Source organism: Meles meles, chromosome 7, assembly GCF_922984935.1.
Source record: "Meles meles chromosome 7, mMelMel3.1 paternal haplotype, whole genome shotgun sequence".
Lineage (NCBI taxonomy): Eukaryota > Metazoa > Chordata > Mammalia > Carnivora > Mustelidae > Meles > Meles meles.
In genome coordinates this window covers 125,793,882-125,808,707 of record NC_060072.1, presented here as the reverse complement: position 1 = coordinate 125,808,707, position 14,826 = coordinate 125,793,882, and the positions used below count along the sequence as shown (strand labels likewise).

At 36.6% G+C, this 14,826-nt stretch overlaps 1 protein-coding gene across 5 annotated transcripts in view; it reads left to right on the top strand.

Annotated features, from left to right (window-relative positions):
* MINDY3 (MINDY lysine 48 deubiquitinase 3) overlaps positions 1 to 13,834 on the top strand; it is an 86,533-nt gene extending 72,699 nt beyond the window's left edge. For all 5 annotated transcript variants that reach the window (XM_046012642.1, XM_046012640.1, XM_046012639.1 and 2 more), the window contains 4 exons: positions 4,702 to 4,774; positions 7,408 to 7,495; positions 11,291 to 11,362; positions 12,867 to 13,834. In XM_046012642.1, coding sequence (XP_045868598.1) covers positions 4,702 to 4,774; positions 7,408 to 7,495; positions 11,291 to 11,362; positions 12,867 to 13,016 — 383 coding nt within the window. In that variant the 3' untranslated portion in view covers positions 13,017 to 13,834. The remainder of the gene's footprint in view (positions 1 to 4,701; positions 4,775 to 7,407; positions 7,496 to 11,290; positions 11,363 to 12,866) is intronic.
* The last annotated feature ends 992 nt before the right edge of the window (positions 13,835 to 14,826 follow it).

The window sequence follows — 14,826 nt, the reverse complement described above, 5'->3', positions numbered from 1 at the left end:
AAAAGTGGACCACTTTCTTAAACCCTCCACAGAAACGCAAAATGGATTAAAGACTTAAATATGAGACCTGAAACCATAAACTCCTAAAAATGAACCCTCAGAAAACCTACATAGGCAGTAATTTGGATATCAACCTTAGCGATATTTTTCTGGATCTGTCTCAAGGGAAACAAAAACTATTGCATCTATATCAAACTAAAAAGCTTTTGCACAGCAGAAGAAACCAGCAAAACAAAAAGGCAAACCCTGAATGAAAGTATTTGCAAATGATACATCTGATAAGGGAGTATTATCCAAAATACATAAAGAATTCATACAATTCAACACCAGAAAAGCACATCATCCAATTTTAAAATGGGCAGAACACTTATATACGCATTGTCCGAAAAAGACCTACAGATGGCCAACATACAGATGAAAAGATGCTCAACATCACATTAGTGGAAATGGAAATTTAGGAAATGCAACTCGAAATCATGAGATATCACCTCACATCAGTCAGAATTATCTGGTATCAAAAATGCAAGAAATAAGTGTTGACAAGGATATGGGGGAGAAAAAGCGGGGGACCCTCATGCAGTGGGGGTGGTAATATAGGCTGGTGCTTTGTGGACAGCAGTATGAAATTTCCAGAAAAACCTAAAAATACAAGTATTACATGACACAGTAATTCCATTTCTGGATATTTACCAGAAGATAAGGAAAGTATTGATTTAGAAAGACATAGACACCCCTATGTTTACTGCAGCATTATTTACAATAGTCAAGATAATGGAAGCAACCCAAGTGTCTATAGAAGAATGGATAAAAGTGTGGTGTGTATACAGGAATATTACTCAGCCATAAAAAAGAATGAGATCTTGTCATTTACAACAACATAGATGGATCCAAAGGGTATAAGGCTAAGTGAAATAAGCCAGACAAAGGAAAATACCATATGATTTTACTTAGATATGGAATCTAAAAAACAAAGGAACAAGCCAACAATACAACAACAACAAGGGTGAGTACAAATTGCTGGTGGCCAAATGAGAGGACATTGGAGGGGGGCATGAAATGGGTGAAGGGGATCATGAAGTATGAACTAAAAATCTAAAATTTAAGCCTATTTAAAGCTAGCCTATTTAAGCTAATTTAAATGCTATTCCCTTACGTTTATGAAATACAGTGACTCTGATTTTAGTGTGCATTTGTGTAACCTTGAGAATAATTTCACTTGGAGGTTGTTTCCTATTCATCAGTCCTCTGAATTCTCTAGAAATTCCTTTTGTTCAGTTCAGTCCTCTCTATTTCTCTTAATGGTGCCATTTTCTCCTCTGTTCCCTTGCTGCTTCCCTCCTGCCACCCCCACCTACCCCGCCCGTGTCATCCCCGCTCCTTCTGCTCCATGTTTTGTAGCTTTTCTATCACATAATACAGGGGGTTTGTGGGCCAACCCGTAAATTAACTACTCCTTTCTTTCTGATTTTTTTCAAGTGCTTACACAGTGTTTTTGGTTGAACTATGGTGCCTGATCAGAGTACCTTGTTGAAACTTGAAGTTCGGGCTAGCTTGAACGGTCAGACGTAACACTGCTTGTGGGGCAGCCATGGGTCAGGCAGCCCTTCCTCCTCAGGCGCTCCCATCTAGTGGGGAGCCAGACGAGCAAACCAGTAGTAATACGAAGGCAAAGAGGCCAGGGAACGCTGGAACATGTCAAGATCCTAACGTCATGATGACTCCTAAAATCATGATGAGCTATCACCTCACATCAGTCAGAGTTATCTGGTATCAAAAACACAAGAAATAAGTGTTGACAAAGATGTGGAAAAAAGGCGGGGGGGACTCTCAGGGGGACCCTCTTTGTTCCCTTGCCTGGGAACAAAGGTTGCATACTTTTTTTCTACTGGTTATATTACATTGCAGCTGTGTGTTATTAAATTTTTAATAATAAGGTTAGGTAAAGTATAATACATCATTTAGCAAAAGAAAATTTATTATTTGACTAAAATGGCATTAATTTACTTTTAGATCTCAGTTTTATTTTGTATTCCCAAAAAACTTGACTCTCTCACACCTACAATGGTTTGAAAATGTCCTAAGTGCTACTGTGCACCCCCCCCCCAATCCTCCATCTTCTCACAAGTTGTCTCCTGCTTTCTCTGTTAATTCTGGGATTTGCTTTCCTCCTGCAGCACAGTTTAACTAGTGACCAGACTTGCCAGGCTTTCCCTTTTCTTCCCTTGTCTTTTCAGAACAGAAATCAGGATTCGGTGCAAATGGGGAAGCTTCTCGGGAAATGACTCCCTTAACTGTTACTTGCGCTCTCCTTCATCAGTGCTTTTTTACATTGAGTTATTCCTCCTCTCAGCCACTTGACACTTTTTACAGTTTGTTAAGTTAAAGCTTCTTTTTCTTTCTTCTAAACACACAGCTTTTTCCCTTTTCAAGTGTTTTTAAACACAATTTAACCGTACCAGAACACTTACATGTTACCTGCTTAAGATCACAGCTGGTGCACTCTCTTGTCCTCTCTCCTCCTCTGTTACCCGTGCATTCAAGGTCTAGAGCGCTGCTGTGGTCTGGGTGTGACTGGTCAGCAAATGGTCCTTGCTGGTATTTCCTCTGTTGTTGGTACCAAGGGCTTATCATTGCAGCATCTACTTCCATCGTCTCTCAGGAAATCGGTGCCTAAATACTAGATGTCCTAAGATTCATCTGCTTTCAGACTTAAGCATTTCTTTTTCTAAAGATTTTTTTGATACTTTATTTGGTATGAATTCAAGAATAAAGTAACATCAAAATAAAGGTTTTAAAAAGGTAAGCAATTGTCCAAATCACCTCTTCTAATCGGGGGTATAGTAAAAGTCTTCGGTATATTGTGAAAATTACACTACAGTCTAGCTTTAAAATACCGTATGCCCTAAATGTAGAATCACTGGGCTGGTAGTTACTGTTGTTCTGTGATTAAGAATGTCTGTGATTAAGATACTCATAGGTATCTTAAAAATATGGGACTATGTATGCTTGAGGTTAATCATGTTTCAGTGAAGAAGGTTGTTGGTTGTCCCAGTTTTTGTTTGCCTACTTTATAGGGCCAGTTAGCTCCTGGCTTAGTCTCTAATTATGTTAAGAAGCAATATGACTGCCCACCATTCAGGGTTTCTGAGGAACATTGTAATACAGACTGTTTAGCAGGTGGACATACACATAGCCCAAAAAACAAGGAAACCTATGGAGAGAATTGTCCCTTTCAACTAGTGGCCAAGTAAAGCCTGTTTTACATTTTGAATGCGAAGGTTTTAGCTGTGACTTAGCTAAACAAATTGGTTTTCTACCTTTTAAACTGATCAAATTTAAGCTTACAAAGCTTGAATATTTTCACACTTACCTTCAAACAAGTTCTTTACTCTCTATACCTCAGATTACTTGTAACTTGAAAACTGGGAATTAAGCCTTCACTTCTAAAAATTATACATTTTTACTTATCCTAAATAAGGGGGCCCCGGGTGAGTTAAGTGTCTACCTTCGACTCAGGGCATGATCTTGGGGTCCTGGGATCAAGTCCTGCACTGGGCTCCCTGCTCAGCAGGGAGCCTGCTTCTCCCTCTGCTGCTCCCCCTGCTTGTGTGTGCTCTCTCTCTGTCAAATAAATAAAATCTTTTTTAAAAAAATGTATAGATGTCTATAACTATATTTATATCTATATCTATATATCCTAAATGATTCTTTGTCTTTTAGTCAAGGCCAATTTTTCTTCAAATGGCTAAGCATCTGCTTAAGAGGGTTCAGACTATAAAATCTTAACTTCTTTCTTTCCTTTCTGATAGAGTACATGCCACATCCTGAAAGAACCACTACACTGTATTCTGGAGTATGATAGAAGTGGGCCTTTTGTACATCTTGTTCTCCATGACAAGACTTTGTTTTTAAATATCTAATTCCCGAAAAGGATATTGTGTGGAAAGTTGATTTAAAGCTGAAATAGTCTCCAGGAATGAGTAAATGGGTAGAGAAACTCAGACACTGCACATTTAAGGGAATGAACTTGCTTGTTAAAACTGTTATTTCAAATGCCCCTACACGCCTTCTTTGTGTGTCATGTGCTATTGCATCATCCAAGTTCGGGCCCTTTCCCAATGCTATTTCCTCAGCAAGCCCAAGAAAAGGAATATTTTCCATAAACTCATCTTCATCAACCATTTGTTTCTGTCCTGAATTTTTACTTTTGAATTTTTCCCTTTAAGTCTATGGCTTTTACCTAAGTGAAATCTGTTACAGGGATAGCTCTTGGTCTTAGAGCAGCATATCATTAACATTCTTGCAAAAAGAATGACATTATAACTGACATTGTAACTAAAGGAATTTGTTGATAAAGATTTATTTTAATTGGCTTTCTTAAAGGGGATTTAAAGGTTCACATTGTTTTTCAAAGACATACCTAATTACTAAATAATTACAGTAACTTTAAATAGAAAAATACTTTTATCTTTGACATTTATAACCTTAAGGAGTAATTTCATTTTTCAGTTTCCTGGGAATTCTCAGGTACAAGTCATGTGGAATTTTTTATTAGAAAAATAAATCATTGCCTCTGTGCCCAGAAAAGTCAAAGAAGAGAGTATCTAATAATAGGCACAGTTGCCTCTCACATGATTTTTGTCCTATCATTTCTTAAAGCAAACTCTTACTCAAGATGCTAATACTATTTTTTTCCCCCAGATAATGGATTCATACCTGATTCACTTCTAGAAGATGTGATGAAAGCATTGGACCTTGTTTCCGATCCTGAATAGTAAGCGAAATAGGAAGTATTATTTAACTGACTCAAAAAGAGTCTATCACATTTAAAACATGACACAGTTTTGCCTTTTTTAAAAATCTAAACCTGAGTATAGGAAGCTTAGTTCTTTATACAAAGCAAAGATGTAAGGAGAAATCAGTATTTATAGTATCAGTATTTATAGCAGACTCAACATACTTAAAATGACCTTTTCCCCCTCTCTTTTCCTATTGTTTTTTTCTCACTACAAAACCTTCTCCATTTTTTAAAATTCTGTGCATATCTGAAAGTAATGACAGTTATCCAAAATGTCCATATTGCTAGTCTTCTCACTTAAAGGACCGGCAAGCTTTGGACTTGGTCTTAAAGACATTTGATCGAAGACATTGCACATTGTATATCATTAAATTGATCTAAAACCTTTGTAAGCAACCCCAGTATGTTACAGAATATAGTTTTCAGTATTGTTAAATGTCCTCTTTTTATACTTTGTACATTGATACATCTCTTACTTTTCATAAATGTGTGCTTTTTGGTATCCATGACAATCTCTTTTCTTAAGGGGATGTATCTGTTGCTCACATATGAAAATACAAAGATCACCTATGATCTATACTCTTTTCTTTCTGTAGTTTTTAATTTTCAGTCTGAAAGTTATCTGACAATGAACAAATTAGAGCTTATAAAACATCAAAGGAAAAGATTCAGCAAAAGCACCATCAAACATTTAAGCACACACAGTTTTTAGAACTTGATATATAAAACTGTTTTTAAATAGCTTGTTACATTTTCTTTGAGAGTATGAAACACATTTTCAAATTGCTCACATCTGAATTAATTTATCTATTACTAGAGCTCTGATATTATTCATTCTTAATAGACATAATCGTTTCTAAATTAAAGAGGAGGAACCCAATTCAGAAGAATGAACTTGTCCAATAAATGTATTTTGTAAAATTGCAAATCATTATTTCTTCTAAATGGATTTCCAAATAGAAACCATCTTGTTTGTATCACTGTAGTTTGCACAAGAATTGAACTCAAGCAGTTTTGATTGTTGGCAGTTCTTAGGAGGGAAAGGAGAAAAAAGAAAAGTTCTTTTTTTTTTCCCCCAAATTCTTTTTTTTTTCTTTTTTTCTTTTTTTTTTTTAAGATTCCACTTATCTATTTGACAGAGAGAGATCACAAGTAGCAGAGAAGCAGGCAGAGAGAGAGAGAGGGAAGCAGGCTCCCCGCCGAGCAGAGAGCCCTATGCGGGACTCAATCCCAGGACCCTGAGATCATGACCCAAGCCGAAGGCAGCGGCCCAACCCACTGAGCCACCCAGGCGCCCCCCCCCCCCCAATTCTTAAATATGTGGCCATCTATCGTCTACTTAATTTTCCCTTTTTCATCAGGATACATAACATACCTTCAATTATAAAGTTAGTACACTTGAGTTAGATTGTTTTTCCTAGAGGTAGCTGACAAATTGGACTGAGATTTTCATTCTGTATTTTGACCTACTCACATTTATAATATGTGATGACCTATAAACAAATAGCACCGCATTAAGACTAATGAATTAAATACATTAAATATGACCTTGCCTTCATTTGTTTCATGCCCTAATCTAACTTAACATGCCCAGCCTTACTCAGACCCGCTCTACCGTCATATCCTTTGCATTATATAACAAGGTATATTTAACCTGGCATATAAGATCTGGGAGAGAGGGGCGCCTGGGTGGCTCAGTGGGTTAAAGCCTCTGCCTTTGGCTCATGATCCCAGGGTCCTGGGATCGAGCCCCGCATCTACCTTTCTGCTCACCAGGGAGCCTGCTTCCACCTCTCTCTATCTGCCTGCCTCTGCCTACTTGTGATCTCTGCCTGTCAAATAAATAAAATCTTAAAAAAAAAAAAAAAATCTGGGAGAGAACATGGAAAATGAAAATTTTCTACAAAGACCATTTTCATTTTTACAACTCTGCCTTCCTAGTCCCACATAACCCCTTTCACCAGCCTTGGCTCCACCTAAATGGCAAGGGCTAAGCAAAGCATGTTCACTGTAGGCTGCTCCTGAAACAACATAGTCCATGCCTCTCACGGTCATTCGCTACACTTCAGCATTCTGTACCTCTTCACCCTATACCCTTCAGTTACATTGCCTAAATTTCAGCTTCCTTTGCATTTGGTTCTTGAAAGTAAGCCTTTTGGGAAATGTTTTTGATTATCTGATGTGCCTTTGACACGTCTTCTTTTTCTCTTTGAGCTTAAACATTTTTTTTAGGTTCAGTGGCTCATATGATTGTCAAATTGAGGCATACCTATGAAGCAAAGAAAATTGCCTTTGGGAGGTTATAAGCCTGCGTTTACAAGCCAAGCTTTTTAAATTACTTTACCTAATAAGGGGCAATGTTTCAAAGTCGTCATCATCATTTAAATTCTAAATAGTAACAGAGTACTCTGGTTTAAAAATAACCAAGTTTTGGCGAATTAGATGTCATTCCTGTTATTTGTCACTAAAGTTCTAAAAAGAACAGCTCTTAAGATTTTTGGCAGTGAGATGTGTTATAGTACTAGTAATTTAATCTCTATGAAAGAAGGAAAATAAACTTTTTCTCCTTTCGTATCCACTGTTTTTCTTTTTTTTTTCCCTCCCCATAGTATCAATCTTATGAAGAATAAATTAGATCCGGAAGGATTAGGAATCATCTTATTGGGCCCATTCCTTCAAGAATTTTTTCCCGATCAGGTAACATAATTGAAGACATACTATATGTTTTGTTCTCCTGGAATGAGCATTTCATGATTGTTTCAGCATTTCTTTTCTACTCATGTAAAATGGTCTAACATGCAGCTAGAAGACGAAGAAAGTGCTGTTATGACGTAAATACTTCCCCATACAGAGAGGATAAAAGGGTATGTGTGTTCCAGTACAGTACTGCAGAATTTCTGGGAGGGGGAAGTGGAAGAGCATGCACCAGCACGTCCAAACTAGGCTAACTGGTTTGTAAAGGAGCTGTAACATTGAGAAACATGGGCAGTAAGAAGAGGAAGACCCTCTTTCCCCACCTGCACCGTTTCCCTTCTCTCAGGTCACTGTTCCTCAGAGATGGTACTTGTCTTTTTGGAACTTTTAAAATACATTTAAATAAATAGAGAAGGTAAAGGATTCTATGTGCAGGGGAAACACCTAAGTTCCAGGAGAATTTTAGTTGAGTGAAAGTAGAACCTTGGAGTGGAGCTGTACTGTGTCATGTTAGGACATGTCTTCTACTGGGCTTCGACAGGCGCTAGTCTCCATACTCCTGAGTCACCACTACATCATTGACAAAGCCAATCCTGTAGCCATGCCTGTCTTTTCTTCGTGTTTCCTAGCTCAGTGAAGGATTTTACTGCTCAACCAGATGCCAAATTTAGGCCAGGTATAGTGGGATCATTTCATCAAATACCATCATGGTTTAAGTTAAAGATCTGTGTTTCAGTAGAAATACCAATTTCTATTCCACCTCTCTTATAAAGGAGATGTACTGCCAAGCTTAAAGTGATGGAGGGAAAAGGTCAAGATAGAGTTGTTAATTTGATGTTTTAGGTTTAAATTATCTCTAACAGAGTAGACATTACTGACATTCAGTCTTGGTAATTAAAAGAGAACCCATATTTTCTAAATCTAGATCTGTTATGCTTAATGCGAGTAAAAACAGGTGAAATTCAAAGTAAGTATATAACAGAATAGCTAGATGTCTTTAAATTTTGGTAAATGCTTCATGAAAAACTTTTTTTTCTGACATTATTAAAATGACTATTGGATTGTGATATCCTCTCTCTTTTAGATATCTTAATAAATTGTTTAGTAAATTATAGCATTAACTTTATAACATTAAATTAGAAATTATTGCACTAAATTTGGGGGCAGATTTTGAAAAGTGCTTGGGAAATACAAACTAAGTGGGATAGTTACCAACTCTTGGAAATCTGCATCTCAGATGCGATTCATTACATGATAATACTTAGAAATATTCTAAGAACTTACTAGTTCAAGAAATTAAATTTTTAATTGTATTATTCCTTGAGATAATTAAAGAGAATTTTAGTCCCCTGGTCTTTCAAAATGTAATCTCCAAAAGCTTGTTGGAAATGCAATTTCTCAGGTCCCTCGTCCAGGGGATTCTCATGGTGCCAGAGTTTGAGACTTGCTGCTTCAGAGAAAGACTGGGCACATTCCCGCCTGCTCACCTTCTTCTGAACTTTCTGTGGCGCATCACTTCTGAGCACGGCCCACACCACTGAGTCCTCTTTGTACTGCTTTGTACCTGACCAATTTTGTGAAAGTCAGTAAACCTTTAATCAAGTAAAGTTGCAAAATGGGTCAGAAGGGCAGCCAGGAAAATATTTATCTAACTTCACTGATCTCTACAAACATTTAATGTAGGTGCGAGGGAAGAGCAACTTCTTTGCCTAAAGAAGAGGCAGATTGGAGAGGGAGGGAGGTTGGGGGCTGCGGAGGAATACAGAAGCATTTCAAGGCAATTTATTTACAATAAGAATAGCAGAGGCAACTACCATTTTTTTAAAGCTCATAACTATGGCCCGGGTACTGTGTGCCTTATAAATTAGGTACTATTTTCCCTCCATTTTGGCAATAAGGAAATTGAGGATTAGAGAATGTAAAACAATCGCTTGAGGTCATACAGCTAGACAGTGGCTAATTCAGCAGCCCCGGGATAGGTACTGCGCCACTGTGTTACAATTACCTTCTGTTGATATTTTGCATTTTCTGCCAGCTGTTCATGAGTGGAACTAAAGAATATAAATTGTGTATCTATTCCAGTAAAATATTTACTTTCTAAGTTAAAGTACATTAACTCTGAAAATAAACAGCCAAATTATCTAAGTAACTAATTCCATCGACTCATGTATACAATTAAGAAAATGATCACATTATTGATTTTTCTATTTTTTGGAAAGCATTTTGAGTAAGATACAAGAGTTATAAGCTTAGATTTATTAGATTTTTTTTTAAGATTTTATTTATTTGAGGAGAGAGAACATGTAGGGGGGAAGGGACAGAGGGAGAAGCAGACTCCCCCGCTGAGCAGCAAGCCTGATGCACTCAGGACCCCGGGACCATGACCTGAGCCGAAAGCAGACGCTTAACTGACTGAGCCATCCAAGTGCCCCGATTTATTAGATCTCTTTTCTCAATTTTCAAGAATTTAAAAAATGAATGTACAAATATCCAACAGAGTCTTTTCATGGGAAAATGACTATTGTGTTTATCTACAACAGAAAAGTCAGACAACTGAGTAGTTGGAGAAATGGCAGAAAAGGTAGACTGGTTCTGTGTTTTAGGATTCTTGGTTGCAAATCACAGCCTGCGTTGACACAAGTGGGAAGGAAAGGTAGGAATTGTGAGGAATTGCTTATAGGCATTCAGAACTGAAGCAGGGGGGCGCCTGGGTGGCTCAGTGGGTTAAAGCCTCTGCCTTCGGCTCAGGTCATGATCCCAGGGTCCTGGGATCGAGCCCCACATCGGGCTCTCTGCTCCTTGGGGAGCCTGCTTTCCTTCCTCTCTGTCTGCCTCTCTGCTTACCTGTGATCTCTGTCTGTCAAATAAATAAATTAAAAAAAAAAAAAAACTGAAGCAGGGAGGATGGAGGCTATCTGTCCCTCTCCCATGGCTTCTGTAGAAAATTGAAGCCACTGTTGGCCCAGAGCTCTCTTCTCTAAGTTACAAAAATGGAACAAATTTTAATGCAGACGAGGACCAGCTTTTGTCCCATGCATATCCTTATTTCAGTCAGATAAGGCGAGGGACACGAGGCCCTAGGCCCTGAGGGAAATCACTGGAGCCAGGTACCTTAGGTGGGGCCAGACCATTGATGGCCTTGAATAAGAGGTTAAGAGAATTGAACTTGATGTTTAGCTAAGTGAGAACAGGTTAAGGCAGTAAGGCTAACATGATCAGATTTCCTGTAAGTTTAGTAAAATTGGAATTTATAGGATTTCACTTCTTTATTGGATATTATTAAAGGCTCTAAGCACTGTAATTCGCATCTTCATTTCCCACCAGGCTCTTTTCACTGTTTAGAAGTTGACAATATTTAGATGGGGGAGGGTTGGTGGAAACCCCTTTCCATTGTAAGCCAGTGGAAAATATTGGTACATAGATGTTTGCAAGCTGACGAAAAGTGACATTGCTGCTTTTATGTATTTATTGAGAGGAACAAATTATTTACAACCAGAAAAAGGTAAGATTTTAGGAAAAATATTTTTGTGTTTTAGAACCCTGTCCTTTAAAAAAAAAAACACAGAAGAGTTTATAATAAATATCATTACTTCCCCATTTTACAGCATCTTCCCCAGAAGCCACTCGTTCAGTTTTTATGTTTTTTAGTAGATAAGGTCTTAAGTTTCTTGCTTCAGCAAATGATTCCCCCATGAAAGTGTCTGGATCTAAGAAACTTGAATTTTCTTTTCAACTGCATTTTCCTTTCGAAGTATAAAAGTAACCTTTAAAGTTTTAATAGCATTTTATTTATAATAGGGCTCCAGTGGTCCAGAGTCTTTTACTGTCTATCACTACAATGGATTGAAGCAGTCAAATTATAATGAGAAGGTATGATCATTCAGAGTAATTTGTCTTCACCTTAATTTGGTAAATATGAGTCTGTAACAAGGTTTGAGTCCCATAAAATTGTCCAAGAATCTTCTACTCTCTTTGTTCCAAAAATGGAACATATTTTAGAACTGGTTGTATTTTAATTTGATCAGTATATGTTAGTCATTGAGATCTTCATTAGTATTTTGGAACAATAGTTTCACAGTGACAAAACAGCTACATTTACATACATTTTGCTACTCTTGGCTGTATAGATATTACTAGATCAGATTTTGCCCATAAAATAGGTCCTTTTTTATCTGATAATTGTAATAACTTGAGTTAAATGCTTTGTGGACCATTTTTTCAGAAAAAGAAGTGGTACTATGGAGAGTTGAAAAATGTGAGTTGTAGTCTCATTGTATTAAATTGATTTCATCATAGAGAGTAATATATTAATGCAATAAAAATTACAAATGTGTTTTTATGGAAACGCCCAGTTAAAATTAATAAAGTCATTTCTTTAGGCTGCTCAGATAGATTATAGCGTTTATATTGGAAGAACATAATTAGAACAGTCATGTGTACCGAACACTGAATATATAAAAATACATATACTTTGGAAGAAGACAGTCTGTATCTATTCCTTTTAAATTATACATTTGGAATTTCCCTTTCTACAAAAAGAGATTAATGACTGACTCGTTTAATATACACAGTGAACTCTTTAAATGAGTTAGGGTATTAGTATATTATTTCACACAGTCCCAAAAGTTTTTTGCAATTAAATCAGAATAAAACTTGTTTCTAGTATCCATCTACCCATGTATATTTTATATGATCATCACCACTGTATATAAACTACCTGGCTAGTTTTACCTACCAGACTTTTTCTACTGTTTGATTTTTGTTTCTGTCCTGACAGCCTTCTTAATTTTTTTTTCCATGGTTTTTCATGTAATACGGAGTACACTCATGAATAGCATTTCATAATTACAAGAGCAGATTTCATTGACAAATATCCAGTTTGCTCCTATCTGGAAATTAAACACTTTCAAATTTTAAAAAGGTGAACTCCTCCTCTGAATATATAGCTCTTTTTCTTTTACAGTTTCTAATCTCATGAGACAGCATGACCATTCCAGTGCCTCCATATTAAAGCAGTAAGAACTATATGTTATATAAATAAACATTTCTTCCAACTGTTATATGTTATTTAAAGGATGATATTTTTTCTTTATCAGAAACAGCCTGTTTGTATTTTAGGATTCACATATGTTTTTTATGTCAGGAACTTAATATCTAAAAATCAACTGCCAAACTATCCATTAAAATGTGTATCACCATCTTGTTTCCAAATATATTTTTACATTAGCTAGTAAGCAAATATTCTTGCTCATAATATCTATCAAAATAAAATTAAAGTTCCATATGAAACAATATGCAAGGCCTGATTTGCTAGCCCATGCAAAGTTTTCTGTCCTTATTAAGACTGACCTCTGTGGCTTTCTTTGTTCAACAGGTAATGTATGTTGAAGGGACCGCAGTTGTTATGGGTTTTGAAGATCCTATGCTACAAACAGATGACACTCCCATTAAACGCTGTCTCCAAACCAAATGGCCATACATTGAATTACTGTGGACCACAGATCGCTCTCCTTCACTAAACTAATTTGCCTATTTATAAGGAAGATTGTAATAGCAGATGTTGAAAGAGGGATGCAAGACTGGCAGTTGGCTACATTAAGCTAAACACTGGTATCACTGATTAACTGTAAATAACAATTAAAAACACATTTTCAGTGTTTAAGATATGTTTAAATTATTTGTTTTAAAGCTTTATGTTAAAGGTTACCCTATTTTAAGTCTTTATGTGAAATTTACTAGCAAAACTAAGCTTTAATCAGAGTTCATCACTTTTACAGTCTGATAATTGGTCATTTATTGAATTATAAACATCCTAATACTATACAGCGTTTGTATATTGAGTATCAAAGTTACTATTTATAAACTACTTTGGGTTTTTATTTCATTCAGACATATTTTATGGTTTCAATGATACTGGCTTGCAGTCTATCAGCCTCCACATTGAAATGCACAAGAGTTAAATCTTTGTTTTTTCTTCTCTAAAATCTGGTTTCCATTAGGAATACTGATAAATTATCAACCTGGATTCTTTGCCAATTGGCTTAGCTCTGGCATGTTTATAAAAAGTAGAAACTATAAGGGAACATTACCATTTATTCACTGATATATAGAGGATGTATTTCAAGAAAAATGATAGGTAAGAGAATCTGTTTGATAGTCTTAACAGTTAACTCACTGTATTGCCAAATACACTTTTCCAAATTTATCCCAGCAGCCCTGTAAGCCAGCTTTCTTGTATATTTATGTGATAAATGCATGAGAACATCTGTTATTACATTAGTATATTGCATTATTTATTATGATCCTGGTGGATGGTCTAAATAAACACTTTTTTTTCTTTAACTGTAGCTTGGCATTTTTTACATTAGTGACTCAAAAGAAACTAACACTTAACGGTGTTTCTGCCCACCAATCCTTAGACTACATCATAGAACAAATGCCTAATGGACTTCTACAACCTAGAAAAGGAGACCAAACCGTACACTGACACAAGACTTCTGTAACTTACTTGTACAGCCAGGAGCACTAGAAGCTGAGGAGGCGAAGTTACAGAAAGCCCCATCCTGTTTATTTTAGAGAGAGATTTTACTTTATTTCAGTAAGTTTGTTGCCCAGCAATTAGAAAGGTGAATAGCTAGAAATACTTTCTTTCCTTCACTTGAGAAGCATTTGTCAAGTGTACTCTTAGGAATTTAAGAACTGAATTTCATGGGCACCTGTGTGGCTCAGTCAGTTAAGCGTCTGCCTTCAACTCAGGTCATGTTCTCAGGCTCCTGGAATCGAGCCCCACATTGGGCTCTCACTCAGCAGGACCTGCTTCATCTCCCTCACTCCCACTCTCTCAAATAAATAAAATCTTAAAAAAAAAAAAAAAATAGAAAGAGGGGCACCTGGGTGGCTCAGTGGACTAAGCCGCTGCCTTCGGCTCAGGTCATGATCTCAGGGTCCTGGGATCGAGCCCCACGTCGGGCTCTCTGCTCTGTGGGGAGCCTGCTTCCTCCTCTCTCTCTGCCTGCCTCTCTGCCTACTTGTGATCTCTCTGTCAAATAAATAAAATAAAATCTTTAAAAAAAAAAAAAAGAAAGCTAAATTTTACCTTCATTATTTAGCTGAATATGTATGTATTGGCTCTGTGAATTTGGGGTTTTATTTATTTTTATAAATGTTAACAGTTCTAGTATAAGGAGGTTTATAGCATAAGAAAAAAGTGGAACAAGATTTTATGTATGATTTTTGGTGACATTATGTTCATGAGTGTGATACTAGCTACTAGAATTACAGCTGTACAATGTCTTTTTGTTAATGTTGGCTGCTTCCAAATGTATATAAAACAC